This window comes from Argopecten irradians, chromosome 9 (genome assembly GCF_041381155.1).
Source record: "Argopecten irradians isolate NY chromosome 9, Ai_NY, whole genome shotgun sequence".
NCBI lineage: Eukaryota > Metazoa > Mollusca > Bivalvia > Pectinida > Pectinidae > Argopecten > Argopecten irradians.
The window spans coordinates 22,385,855-22,399,259 of record NC_091142.1 but is presented as its reverse complement, the minus strand read 5'-3'; the positions used below and the strand labels follow the sequence as shown (position 1 = coordinate 22,399,259).

The following is a 13,405-nucleotide window of genomic DNA, read 5'->3' as shown; positions in this document are numbered from 1 at the left end:
AAGAAGAGAAAAGATAAGATCCTAAATTTAGTCGCCTTTTACGATCATGCAATAGGGGCAGCAGGTACAATTCTAACGCCCTACCTGCAGGGCCAATTGGAAATTTGTAAATCTTCAGATGGTGTCTATACCGGTTTGACCATGAGGGCCAGGATGACATTTAGTCATCATGCTAAACCCGTCGATGGTTGCCGTCAACCGTGCACTATGCGGAAACTTTTCACACTTTTCGTGGAGATCCAAAATCCAAGATAACCGCTATCTTGAAAACTGATATTGAACTACTATCTTCTTCCTCTGTTGTTACTGAGCTGAAAATTGCCAGAAATGATCATCTTGAAATCACAATTTGAACTTCTCAGGTTCCACCATTGTTATTTAGCTGAGACTTGCCTTTTGATTACATATGTTAATCATTCTTGTCATTTACATCAAAGTTGAATGCTTATCGTGATCAATTGGCTTGACTTTCATCTGATTTATTTTAACACATTGTCTTATTTTCTCGGGTTCATGCTTTCTGGACATGTGAAAATGACGAATCCGGTACTTGTTAAAATTGTTAAAGTCATTGAAATTTGATGAGGTAACTGCAACAGGAAGTGCAATCAGTAATATGCCTACTATAGCACAAGCTGTTCCAACAAGAAAACCGGTGCCAGTGGAGGGAAAATGGTCACCGTAACCCACTGTTGTCATGGTAATCACCGCCCACCACAGTGATACAAACATATCGGCAAACGTGTCGACCTGTAGTTCGGCTACGTATATAAATCCGGCGAATATAATCACAAAACATATAAAGGCAGAAGCGAGCAGATAAAGTTCTCTGGCGCTGGATTTGATACTCAGATAGAGAATTTGCATTCCACAGTTGAAACGAAACATTCGTAGAAGTCGCAAGATCCGGATAGAGTAAAGAAATCCGAACATACACGACATGATCCATAAAGGACCGTAAGAGAGAGAAGGCTGCATTTCTGAGAAAGCCAAGCACAGCCATACACCTGTACATGACAACAAGTCTATGATGTTCATCGGGCTTTTCCAAAACCTTTTTATGCATGGGCAGGTGAATATGCGTAAGGCAAGTTCTAGTGATAAAATAGAGTTTGTTGCAAAATCTAATAGGATAAGTACGGGATGAGGTGCAGTGTTCCAGAGGAGCCGAAGTTTTATTGAACTCGAATTACTATCCAACATTTTGCTCCCATGTCTGTCTACTCGGCAAATTTCCAGTGTCTCCAATGCATACACTAAAATGGACACGATCATCGCCATGACAAGGAAACAGTGCAAGACCTGCAATACAAACAAAGGAATATTATACAGTGTATTACATGTACTGTATCATTTAGCCAAACATGTTTAAGCATATAGTAGCATTAGTAACTGTTTCGCTTCCCGCTAAACTTCAGTTACATCGTTTTGTTAAAACTACCCTAGCTGTTAATACATGTATGTAAATATGTTAATATAGAAAAGTGTAAATGTCCAGCGCCTTCAAGTATATTTTGTAATTGTCTTTCAAATGCTTAGTTATATTTGCCTTAATTGGGCGAAAGTATTGACAACTTAAACTGTTGGATTGACCGTGCGTTCTCAATGTACTGCGCTATAGACTTAAAAATAAAAAAGTATAAAAAATACTCATCATTTGATGTCAAATCATGTTTATTTGTGTCTAATTAACAGAACAATGCATTTAAAATAATTTATTTTGCTTTCGGTGCATGCACAATCAGTACTTAATTCCATATGGAGCTACAAAGTGCCATGGATTTTTTTTCGGGACGTATTTTTTTTTTTTTTTTAATATTTCTATCTTGAATTAAAATATGAAGCTCAAACTTTTCAATGGTGGTATTGGTGTAAACTCAAGATAAATGCTTATTCGTCTGCTTCTGTTTTTGATACAGAAAAAAATGCCATTCGTTGGCGGTGGAGCATCTTTAAATATGATTGTTGGAAATACTGCCAAAATTCATTTTGTGCTCTTTTTTGACTTTGTAAAATTTAAACCTATGCATTTTAAGTATTGTAATTCTCAGAATGCTGGTAACTTTTGATGGTTAATAATACATTTTGGAAAAAAAAAACTCTTCTTGATTTGTGAGTATGAAAATTACGACACATGTAACTGTAATACTGTTAACCACTTTATCTTTGCGAGTTACAAATTTCCCCTACGTCCGCGAGAGAACTCAAACTCGAATTGTACTGTTTCGCGAATAATTGTACAACCCTTACATGGACGCACGATTGCCATTATGAGCCTTTGCTCGCGAATACATAACTTTGCGAATATGTTGGAAATAACCAAGATGGGAAATATTGTATCCGCGATGTGATTAACAGTACATGTATTTGAAAATAGGGCAGTGTTGAATAAAATATTAGGAAATTTAGTTTGTTCAACTATTGGAATTTTAATTTTTAAGATTTAGGTTTGGATCATTATTGTGTGGTTTTCACTTTTGACCGAACTGCACGCAGACATATTTTGATTTTGAAACAATGCATTTCAATCTCGTTAAATAACCATCCGCAAGCGCAGGACTTTTGTCATTTAATAATTCATCGTATGCGGTCAGTGACATTTGATAGATATGAGATTGATTGTAACTATACCGAGATCCGGCCTGGGTGTGAGGCAAACAAAGTATTAAATCAAACTATATTTGTTTAACTTCGTCGCTCATTTGCAACTCCTACATTATCTTTATAAATGACGTCCATCGATCCGTGCGTTTTATTAAGCTTCAATTACTTCCATCGCATTGTTCTTTCCCATCGAACAGTTTTGTTGATCGTGACTAACGCAAACAGCCGTGTCTGATATGACTATGCTTCATTTATAATGCATAACTTCCTATTTAGTTGAATCATCCATATAGCGTATAGCCTTTGGGGTTTAATTGGTCCAATAAATACAATATATACAGATAAAACAAAACAGACAAAAAACTGTTACATACACAGCTGTGTATAGATTGATCATCATTTGATAAATAAGTTGCTATAGTCATGGGGGAGTTTTATTTTATTTATTCAAAGTTTTACACGATTGGCTCCTGAAAACAAATAGGTGTGTCACCCACGTGTAAATGTGGTTCTTGACTGAAAATCTATTGAAATTTGACCAGGCTTACTAGCAAAATATAACCAAACAAGTGGAACATTGAAAATGGAAACTTGAGACATGGTTTCAATGTCGTGTGAATCTAAGTTTGTTGTTTACACAGGTAGAAAACTTGTTGATAACACGATGCCATAGCATCAAATTTTACGTGTGAGCTGATCGTTATACTATCAGAACGTCCAGTCCCGTTAATGTTCCGCTTTGATATATTTTGTTAGTGGCATTTATAAATTAGACATCTATAGTTCGTATTTTAGATTAATGAATTTATTGAGGTAATGTTCAAGGCTTCTCCATGCAATTTGGTTTGTCATTGCATAGCATCATTCACTCGAATGGCTTGTGAGCTTGTCATGGTGCGGTATCCGTCGCCTGTCCGCTCGTCCGTCCATTTTCTTTAAATCCACTTGTCAAAGAGTTGTGCATGGATTGTAATCAATTCGGCACAGAAACAGTCATGGGGGAAGGACAACATATATAATTATAGCATATATAAATCTTGGCTCTGACCCTGGGGAGGAGGGGCGTGGTAAAATATGGGTAAATTGCTGTAAATCCGGACATCCTTTGAATCGCTACCTGTGACAGCGTTATGCATAGATTGTAATCAAATCTTGTTAGATAATTCTTTGGAGAAAGGGGAACAGAGTTTGTGTAAAACTTGGCTCTGATCGTTGGACAGAAGGAACACCGAACCTGTATTCAAAAAATATATATTAACATATATAACAACCAGCTGAGCGATGCCGGCCGTCTTGGCCTCTTGTTAACCAAGAAACACGCCATTTGACACAGCACTTCATAAGGACTTCGCAACATACTTCATAAAAGTGATAACTCTTACAAATAATCTGCAAATAACAAACCGCTTTGCCTAATACCGTCATAAGGCTTATTGGTTGGTTTAGCTGTATTCGAAAGTGAAATCACGCTATCTTCTACCAATTCATAAGGCATTTACCGTCATCTATAATAACACGAATAGCGTACAGTGACCATTATACATGAAACGTTTCCTGTAATGACGCATGCCACTACATAAAATTTAGGAATAATTATTCCATAACGTACATTTACGATACGGGAAAATCGAACGTTCATAGAGGATATTCCTTGTTTCTTTGTAATAAAAGTTATATTTCATCAAGTGCTGTGGAAACTGATAATTTTACGAGTGCGAAGCGATTTAAGTTTCCGCCTCACGAGATGAAAAAATAACTGTTATACATTTGTACATCAAGAAACAAGGAATATTCTGTTTATTACATTTTAGGTCTAAACTGATACAGTACATATCCCCTTTCCTAAATTAGTTCCACACATAAGGAGGACACAAATTGTGAGAAAAAATAACATCGAAGATAATCTAATAGAACACGTAATTTTCTTCAACAATTAAAAATGAAAATTGGAAAATGCACTTTGATATTTCAAAAAATGGTATTCCCGCCAAAATCATATTTTCACTGTAAATTTTGTGTTCTGATTGGCCAATATTGAGTGAAAATATAAAACGTAATATTTTCACTTGGGTGAAATATACCACATATTTCCACCACAAAACCTTATATTTCTTATATTTCTACCTGAAAAATGAAATAAATTTCCTTATTTCAAACCCCACATGTTTCAAAATTAAAACATATTGCACATCGGGAAGGTCGTCCAAATGACCCAAATAAAATTGATAAGTCGTTAAGAGAAATCTGACCCAAATGTCTGTATCCTAACTGTATCATGGATAAATGAATATCTCCTTAGATGTACAATCTGTATAGGTGAACAAACTGGCCCTAGGCTTTTAACGTTTCCATGTGTAATAGGTCCCTAAGTGATACTAACCTTGGCTGATGTCGACGACTGTATATCTGTCAATAATTGCCATATTCTAGATCGTAGACGATGGACTATAGACAAACTACTGTAATCGACATTAGTAGGTTCCTGACCGCATTTCAATCGAGTTACAATCTTCTCCAGCACATCCATATCTTCACCAATTTGGTAAAATGTCTTCCAACAACACTTGCTAATATACTTCATTGGAATTTCCCAAAATTCAAGTTCTTCTCTAAAACTCTCAACGCAGATCGCTGACGAAATATGTATTTTTCCAGTTGAATAGAAATCCAAGATATTATGAAAACTACAAGGATTTCTGTCGAAGAAGTATTCGTCTTTTTCTACGTTGTAGTTGTCCGATTGATGTGTAAGTGATGCTAGCTTTGTTTCTAGGTAGTTTTGTAACGTCTTGAGTGACGTCGTGAACACGGTTCCTCGTAAATTAATTTGTGCTGTCTCCATGATTCCTGATGTTGATTGTGTATCACCTTGGTTATTTACGTTATGGCGCAACAGCACAAAACACAATATATTGTAATTACGATTTCACGCCGTCGCTACTGATGTATGTATGTACAATGTAGGTTAGGTTTCCCAACGATTATGGAGTCGGCTTTGAATATCTGTCTTGCTGGTAGGCAATATCGATGTCCTTGTTGAAAGGTCGATAAAGCTTCAAAGCGTTTAGACAAATCACCACTATATATTAACCTCCAGTGTGTATAATTTCCCCGGATTTGACATGTCCACGTTTTATCTTAATCGAAACCACGTGACATTTATTACAACACCATGCCGTTTTGTCACCTGACAGTAACGATGACATCATTAATATATCTTAAGCTGTTTGCACGTGAACCACAATTTAAAGCAAAAATTCAATGTAAAATCTTCAAATTTCTTGTTTTACAGAGGGATATGTGAATCAATTAAAAATGCCTTGTGATTAAATAAAATTGAAAAAGAATAAAGTTGCATTATCAAAAGACATTTTATTCCACATCATATACACATTCTTATAAAACACAAGAAGGGATGTAAGGATATGAATAGAAATCTGACAAAATCAACACAAAATATAAACACTGCAGAATTGAAATGGCTTTTAAATCCCAACATTCAAATAGAAAACTGGAAACAAATATCTACAAAATAACACAAGACACTACAATACAATGGATCCAATATAGGCTGCAACACAGAATTCTTCCCCTAAATATGTACTTAAAAAACATTGGAGTAAAGAATTGCAACAAATGTAATTTATGTAAAATAGAAACTGAAAGCATCGTACATTTATTTTGGGAATGTGATGAAACTAAAATTCTTTAACAACACCTAATTAGATGGGTTAAAAATACAATCGATAAAAATGTAGAGCTAAATCTTATGTCAATCCTATTCGGGTTTGAAAAAAACAATTGCACAGAAAAAAATTAGTATGGATCATTTCAACAAATTATGGGAAGGCTGGCAAACCATCTTCAGTTCATGATTTCTCTATCTATCTACATGTGCGTAGTATTGAACTTACATATTGGTTGCTGTATTTTTTTTTTTTTTAAGTTTATTAGATATCTCTAGCTTTGAAAATCAATATGCTGTCTACATATACTTATACCTATAGGCTCCTATTCATTATTGTGTAGTATGTATGACTTTTTTTTCTTGTTCTGTTGTTTCCCCCTGTCTTTATAGCTGCTGAGTAAAGTGAATCTGGGTTATCTCCCCTTACCAATATTATTATTACTAATAGTTGTTCATAAATCAATCAAAATACACATCCAAATATTTTTCCTATAAAATTAATAGACGACAAAACTAATTTATCCAATATAGTAATTTGCAAATTCATCTTCCTCAGCATTTTATGTTTCTTATGTGTTTTTTTCCCCTTCTGATAGAAATGTAATGTATATGTCAAGTTTATGTTGATGTCCCATGTATTTGTAAATGTGTTATATGCAAAAAATGGGGGAAAATATAAAAAAAATTAATCTCGTATTTCATTTAAATATTTAATTTGTTTACATGTGGTGATTTAGCATAATATAGATTTTTTAATCCGTGTTGTACAATGTATCTTCAGCTGTTTGCACGTGAATCACAATTACCTGAAACCCTTCGGCTTGCTAATATCAACCAAATGATTTTAATATGTAGGGTTAAGTCTCATTAGGCGTTCATTATGTCGCATATAATCCTAGATACAATGAAATGCGTTAATTTGCCGATGATAAAAACACGCGATTAATCCATATAAGGTTAACATATACGAAGTACATGGTGATCATTTGACTCGAAATCAATATTAAAAACGCTGGCCTAGTTAGTAGTGTAAACAATGAACATTGGTAGTGCCTTTTAAACTGATGATATCCGCTCTACTAGCAATATACTTAGGTTGCACAGTGTTTACATAGGTCGCCTTTCTGATCTATAGTGGACATGCCATTGTATACTTGAATGTAACCGTAGTATCGTCAGTAATGTACGCGGTCTTTATTTGGCGCAATTAAATTTAACGCGAAATTGATTTTGTACAAGCTAGCATGATGATGAATCGCACAATCGTAGTAAGAGTATTATTTTAATATCCAGTTGCAAATAGTATTTTAACGTGACCCTGCAGGTAGGGCGTTAGAATTGTACCTGCTGCCCCTATTGCATGATCGTAAAAGGCGACTAAATTTAGGATCTTATCTTTTCTCTTCTTCCTTACTGACTTTATCTTTCCTAATCCTCCCTTGGCACCGCCTCACTTTTGGCCTTGAGTTGAGCGTTCGCCCCTGTGAGGAAGGCTCTGGGTTCTGTCCCCTGGCCGAGACACACCAAAGTCTATAAAAGTGGTAGTTTCTGCTCCTGCTTAGCGCTCAGCAAAAAGGGAGTCGGACGACTGGTTCGCCCGTTGTCAGTATAATGTGACCGGGTGAGGTGTGTTGCTTGGTGTCTTCGGCGGCATGCTTCAGTGATATAGCACTATAAAAAGGGCAAAAGTTCCACTATACAAGAAGACACAACACGAACATACCGCAGTCTCCCAGTACACTGACCTCGCACAACATACACGCGACACACCGCATGCATGGGAGGCCGTCCTTGCATGACCATGGCTGTTAATAGGACGTTAATAAATCAAACAAACAAACAGTAGAGTGAATATATGTATATTATAGAATATTTGCGCTATATCTTTGCGTATTGTGTATAGAAGTTGGAAAGTATAATATACACATTATGTATGTTAGATTATTAGGAGACGGTGCCTGAAATGCTCAATCAGCGTGTTGACATTAAGTTGAAGTTTAACCAATCGCCTTAGCTGCTGATAGATTTTATAGGATGTGCATTATTTAAAAAAAAATATCTCAAAGCTGAATTCCTACTATCAAAATAGTCATTACATACTTGATTGCCCTACTACAGTAATATTTGTCATTACGTGTTCCTTGAACTCTAAGGTATGATACAAATTGTAACATGTATTGTGAATTTTGCCTAGAACAAACGGATATTTTTAGTTTACTTAGACTTTTAATGTCATTTACATCTTTTTTTGGCCCTGCAGGTAGGGCGTTAGAATTGTACCTGCTGCCCCTATTGCATGATCGTAAAAGGCGACTAAATTTAGGATCTTATCATTTCTCTTCTTCCTAACTGACTTTATCTTTCTTAATGCCTACCTTGGCACCGCCTCACTTTTGGCCTTGAGTTGAGTGTTCGCCCCTGTGAGGAAGGCTCTTGGTTCTGTCCCCTGGCCGAGACACACCAAAGTCTATAAAAGTGGTAGTTTCTGCTCCTGCTTAGCGCTCAGCATACAGGGAGTGGGACGACTGGTTCGCCCGTTGTTAGTATAATGTGACCGGTGGGGTGTGTTGCTTGGTGTCTTCGGCGGCATGCTTCAGTGATATAGCACTATAAAAAGGGCAACAGTTCCACTATACAAGAAGACACAACATGAATATGTCAAACCAGTTTGACTAAATAACCTAACTTTGTTACATTACCCCCTGTGAGGAAGGCTCTGGTTTTTGTCCCCTGGCCAAGACACAGTCCGTTGTCAGTATAATGTGACCGGGTGGGGTGTGTTGCCTGGTGTCTTCGGCGGCTGCTTCAGTGATATAGCACTATAAAAAGGGCAACAGTTCCACTATACAAGAAGACACAACACAAATATACTGCAGTCTCCCAAAACACGCACCTCGCACAACATACACGCAACACACCGCATACATGGGAGGCCGTCCTTACATGACCATAGCTGTTAATAGGACGTTAATAAATCAAACAAACAAACAAATCACATGGAGGGTCCCCTTGGTCCATTTTTGTGCCATACAGATTTTGAGGCTGATCGGAAAAACAAGATGACCTCCAGGGAGCCATCTTTGATTTTGGCAGTTGAAGTTTGTTATCGATATTTCTTGAGAACTACTTAAAGATGCTCCACCGCTGACAAATGGTATTTTTTCAATATCAAAAACAGGAGGAGACGATTTTGTATTTTTCTTCAGTTACAAAAGTTACTTACTTTACACCATTACCACAGTTAAAAAGTTTGAGCTTCTAATTTTAATTCAAGTTACAAATATGAAAAATAATTAATTGCATCCCGAAAAAATTCCTTGGCACTATATCCTATATGGAATGAAGTACTGATTGCGCATACACCAAAGGCGAAATAAAATATTTTATATTAATTTCTGTTTTAAGTAGGCATATATATACACGATTAAACATCAGTTATTGTTCAAATGATGAATATCATTTATGCTCTGTCGGCGGTGGAGCATCTTCAAGGGATTTTGTTCAAACTTCACATGGAGGTTACCCTTGGTCCGTAGTTGTGCAATACAGATTTTGAGGCTGATCGGAAAAACAAGATGGCCGCCAGGCAGCCATCTTTGATTTTGGCAGTTAAAGTTTGTTATCGATATTTCTTGAGAACTACTGAAGGGATTTTGTTCAAACTTCACATGGAGGTTACCCTTGGTTCCTAGTTGTGCCATACAAATTTTGCGGCTGATCCGGAAAAACAAGATGGCCGCCAGGCAGCCATCTTTGATTTTGGCAGTTGAAGTTTGTTATCCATATTTCTTGAGAACTACTGAAGGAGTTTTGTTCAAACTTCACATGGAGGTTACCCTTGGTCCCTATTTGTGCCATGCAGATTTTGAGGCTGATAGGAAAAACAAGATGGTCTTGGATTTTGATAGTTAAGGTTTGATATCCCCATTTCTCAAAAAGTGCTGAAGGGATCTTTCTCAAATTTAATATGTAGGTTCCCCTATGGCCCTTGTTGTGCATATTGCATTTTTGGACCAATCGGTGAACAAGATGGCCGCCAGGCCGCCATCTTTGATTTCGATAGTTAAAGTTTGTTATGGCTATTTCTCAGATAGTACTGAAGGGATCTGTCTCAAATTTCATATGTAGGTTCCCCTAGGGACCTAGTTGTGCATATTGCATTTTGGGACCGATCGGTTAATAAGATGGCCGCCAGGCAGCCATCTTGGATTTTTATATTCAAAGTTTGTTATCGCTATTTCTCAGAAAGTACTGAAGGGATCTGTCTCAAAATTCATATGTAGGTTCCTCTAAGCCCCTAGTTGTGCATATTGTGATTTGGGACCGATTGGTCAACAAAATTGCTGCCAGGCAGCCATCTTGGATTTTTATATTCAAAGTTTGTTATCGCTATTTCTCAGAAAGTATTGAATGGATCTTTCTCAAATTTCACATGTAGGTTCCCCTAGGGCTCTAGTTGTGCATATTGTGATTTGGGACCGATTGATCAACAGCATGGCCGCCAAGGAGTCATCTTGGATTTTGATAGTTGAAGTTTGTTACCGCTATTTCTCAAAAGGTACTGAATCGATCTGTCTTAAATTTTAAATGTAGTATGTTTGAAAAAGTTTAAAAAGTAGAGAAAGATCCATCTTTCCTTTGCCAAATATAGATCATTCTTTGGTGGGCGCCAAGATCTCTCTGGGATCTCTTGTTTCATATACTTAAGTCTCCACAATCAAACTTACTTCAGCTTTGATATCTCCATTGGCGGGGGATCTGAATGACTATGTCCTTGTTTGTGATGTTTTTACGTACATGGTTGCGATTTGACCTCTTCATTATGTTGGAGTTTACCCTTTTCCTGAGCCTTGAAATGGTGGTGGTGTCGTCATCTGCAATAATTGTCCCTATATTTATTCCCTGCTGTTCTTTTCTGAGCTACCAACTCAACAATTGAATCTTGTTCCATTCCCTTTGAGCTCCCATCCCAGTTTTTGTGACAGTCATGAGATGAAGGTACAAGTCCTTTCAAATCACATGTTTTACATGATTTCACACGAAAACCATAACCAAGAATTTTCCCAGGTTCATGTCCAATCATAGAACATAGATAACACATTTTTTGATATGATTGAAACATGCTGAATAAATCATAATAATGACGTTACGTCTTCTCATTTTTGTGAAATGACGGGAAAATTTTCAGCTTTTTTTCCCTAAAAAATCGATAAATGTCATGATTTATATCACAAGTAAACAAATTGATGGATAAATCACCTTGTAACAGTCATTTCGAATTGCACTAACCCTTGTGTTTGTTTGTTTGTTTGATTAATAAACGTTCTATTAACAGCTATGGTCATGTAAGGACGGCCTCCCATGTATGCGTGTATGTTGTGCGAGGTGCGTGTTTTGGAAGACTGCGGTATATCATGTTGTGTCTTCGTGTATAGTGGAACTGTTGCCTTTTTTATAGTGCTATATCACTGAAGCATACCGCCGAAGACACCAAGCAACACACCCCAGCCGGTTATATTATACTGACAACGGACGAACCAGTCGTCCCACTCCCTGTATGCTGAGCGCTAAACAGGAGCAGAAACGACCACTTTTATAGACTTTGATGTGTCTCGGCCAGGGGACAGAAGCCAGAGCCTTCCTCACAAGGGCGAACGCTCAACTCACGGCAAAACGTATGGTGGTTCCAAAGGAGGCATTAGGAAAGATAAAGTCAATTAGGAAGAAGAGAAAAGATAAGATCCTAAATTTAGTCGCGTCTTACGATCATGCAATAGGGGCAGCAGGTATAATTCTTACGCCCTACCTGCAGGGCCAAACCCTTTTGTAAACCTATGTGTACTGTAAAAAGATAGATCACATCAATGAGGTCGGAAAAAGAGAGGGACCCCCCCCCCCTATAAAAATTAAACGGAAAATGGCCAAAATGACATTCGTATATACGCGCATAGATAGAGAACCAGACAACACACCAGAGGCAAATTTTTAAATATGATTGAATCATGCTGAATACGATTAAATCATAATAATGACGTTACTTCTTCTCATTTTTGTGAAATGACGGGAAAACAATGAAATTTTTCAGCTTTTTTCCCCTAAAAAATCGATAAATGTCATTATTTACATTACAAGTAAAACAATTGATGGACAAAACTTTGTTTGTTTGTTTGTTTGTTTGATTAATTAACGTCCTATTAACAGCTATGGTCATGTAAGGACGGCCTCCCATGTATGCGATGTGTTGCGTGTATGTTGTGCGAGGTGCATGTTTTGGGAGACTGCGGTATATTCATGTTGTGTCTTCTTGTATAGTGGAACTGTTGCCCTTTTTATAGTGCTATATCACTGAAGCATGCCGCCGAAGACACCAAGCAACACATCCCACCCGGTCACAGTATACTGACAACGGGCGAACCAGTCGTCCCACTCCCTGTATGCTGAGCGCTAAGCAGGAGCAGAAACTACCACTTTTATAGACTTTGGTGTGTCTCGACTAGGGGACAGAACCCAGAGCCTTCCTCACAGGGGCGAACGCTCAACTCAAGGCCAAAAGTGAGGCGGTGCCAAGGCAGGCATTAGGAAAGATAAAGTCAGTCAGGAAGAAGAGAAAAGATAAGATCCTAAATTTAGTCGCCTTTTACGATCATGCAATAGGGGCAGCAGGTACAATTCTAACGCCCTACCTGCAGGGCAGATGGACAAAACACCTTGTAACACTCATTTCGAATTGCACTAACCCTTGTGTAAACACATGTGTACTATTAAAAGATATATCGAGTGAGATGGGAAAAATAGAGGGAACCGGACCCCCCCCCCCCACCCCCCACACACATACACACCAAAAAGAAAATGCAGAAGAAAGAAAAATGAAAAACAAAAAATAAAATTATAATAAATTTAAAACTTCAAATATTCTGTCAACACACATTGTAACAAGTTATTCTGAATTGAACTGACTCTTGTCTAAACATATGTGCATAATAAAAGGATATATTTATGGTTTTTAGCAGAAGAAGCGAGATCATCTCTAACCCCCTCCCCAATAATTTAAAAAAAAATATTCCCAGATCCAGTTAGTATCCAAAGGCTAGTTGGATTGACTGGATAATTTTG

The 13,405-nt window shown here is 37.2% G+C and overlaps 1 protein-coding gene across 1 annotated transcript; it reads right to left on the bottom strand.

Annotated features, from left to right (window-relative positions):
- LOC138330898 (potassium voltage-gated channel protein Shaw-like) lies at positions 1-5,736 on the bottom strand. Its single transcript, XM_069278385.1, has 2 exons — positions 4,985-5,736; positions 1-1,302 (listed from the first exon to the last, which is right to left on the bottom strand). Exons 1-2 carry the CDS (start codon positions 5,444-5,446, stop codon positions 427-429), a joined length of 1,338 nt encoding a protein of 445 aa, XP_069134486.1. The 5' UTR covers positions 5,447-5,736; the 3' UTR covers positions 1-426.
- Positions 5,737-13,405: the final 7,669 nt, after the last annotated feature.

Excerpts from the sequence above, each read along its gene's own strand:
- LOC138330898 (XM_069278385.1), bottom strand. The coding sequence starts at position 5,446 with ATGGAGACAGCACAAATTAATTTACGAGGAACCGTGTTCACGACGTCA. Across the intron at positions 1,303-4,984 it reads AGTCGTCGACATCAGCCAAG|GTCTTGCACTGTTTCCTTGT; the intron begins GTTAGTATCACT and ends TTTGTATTGCAG.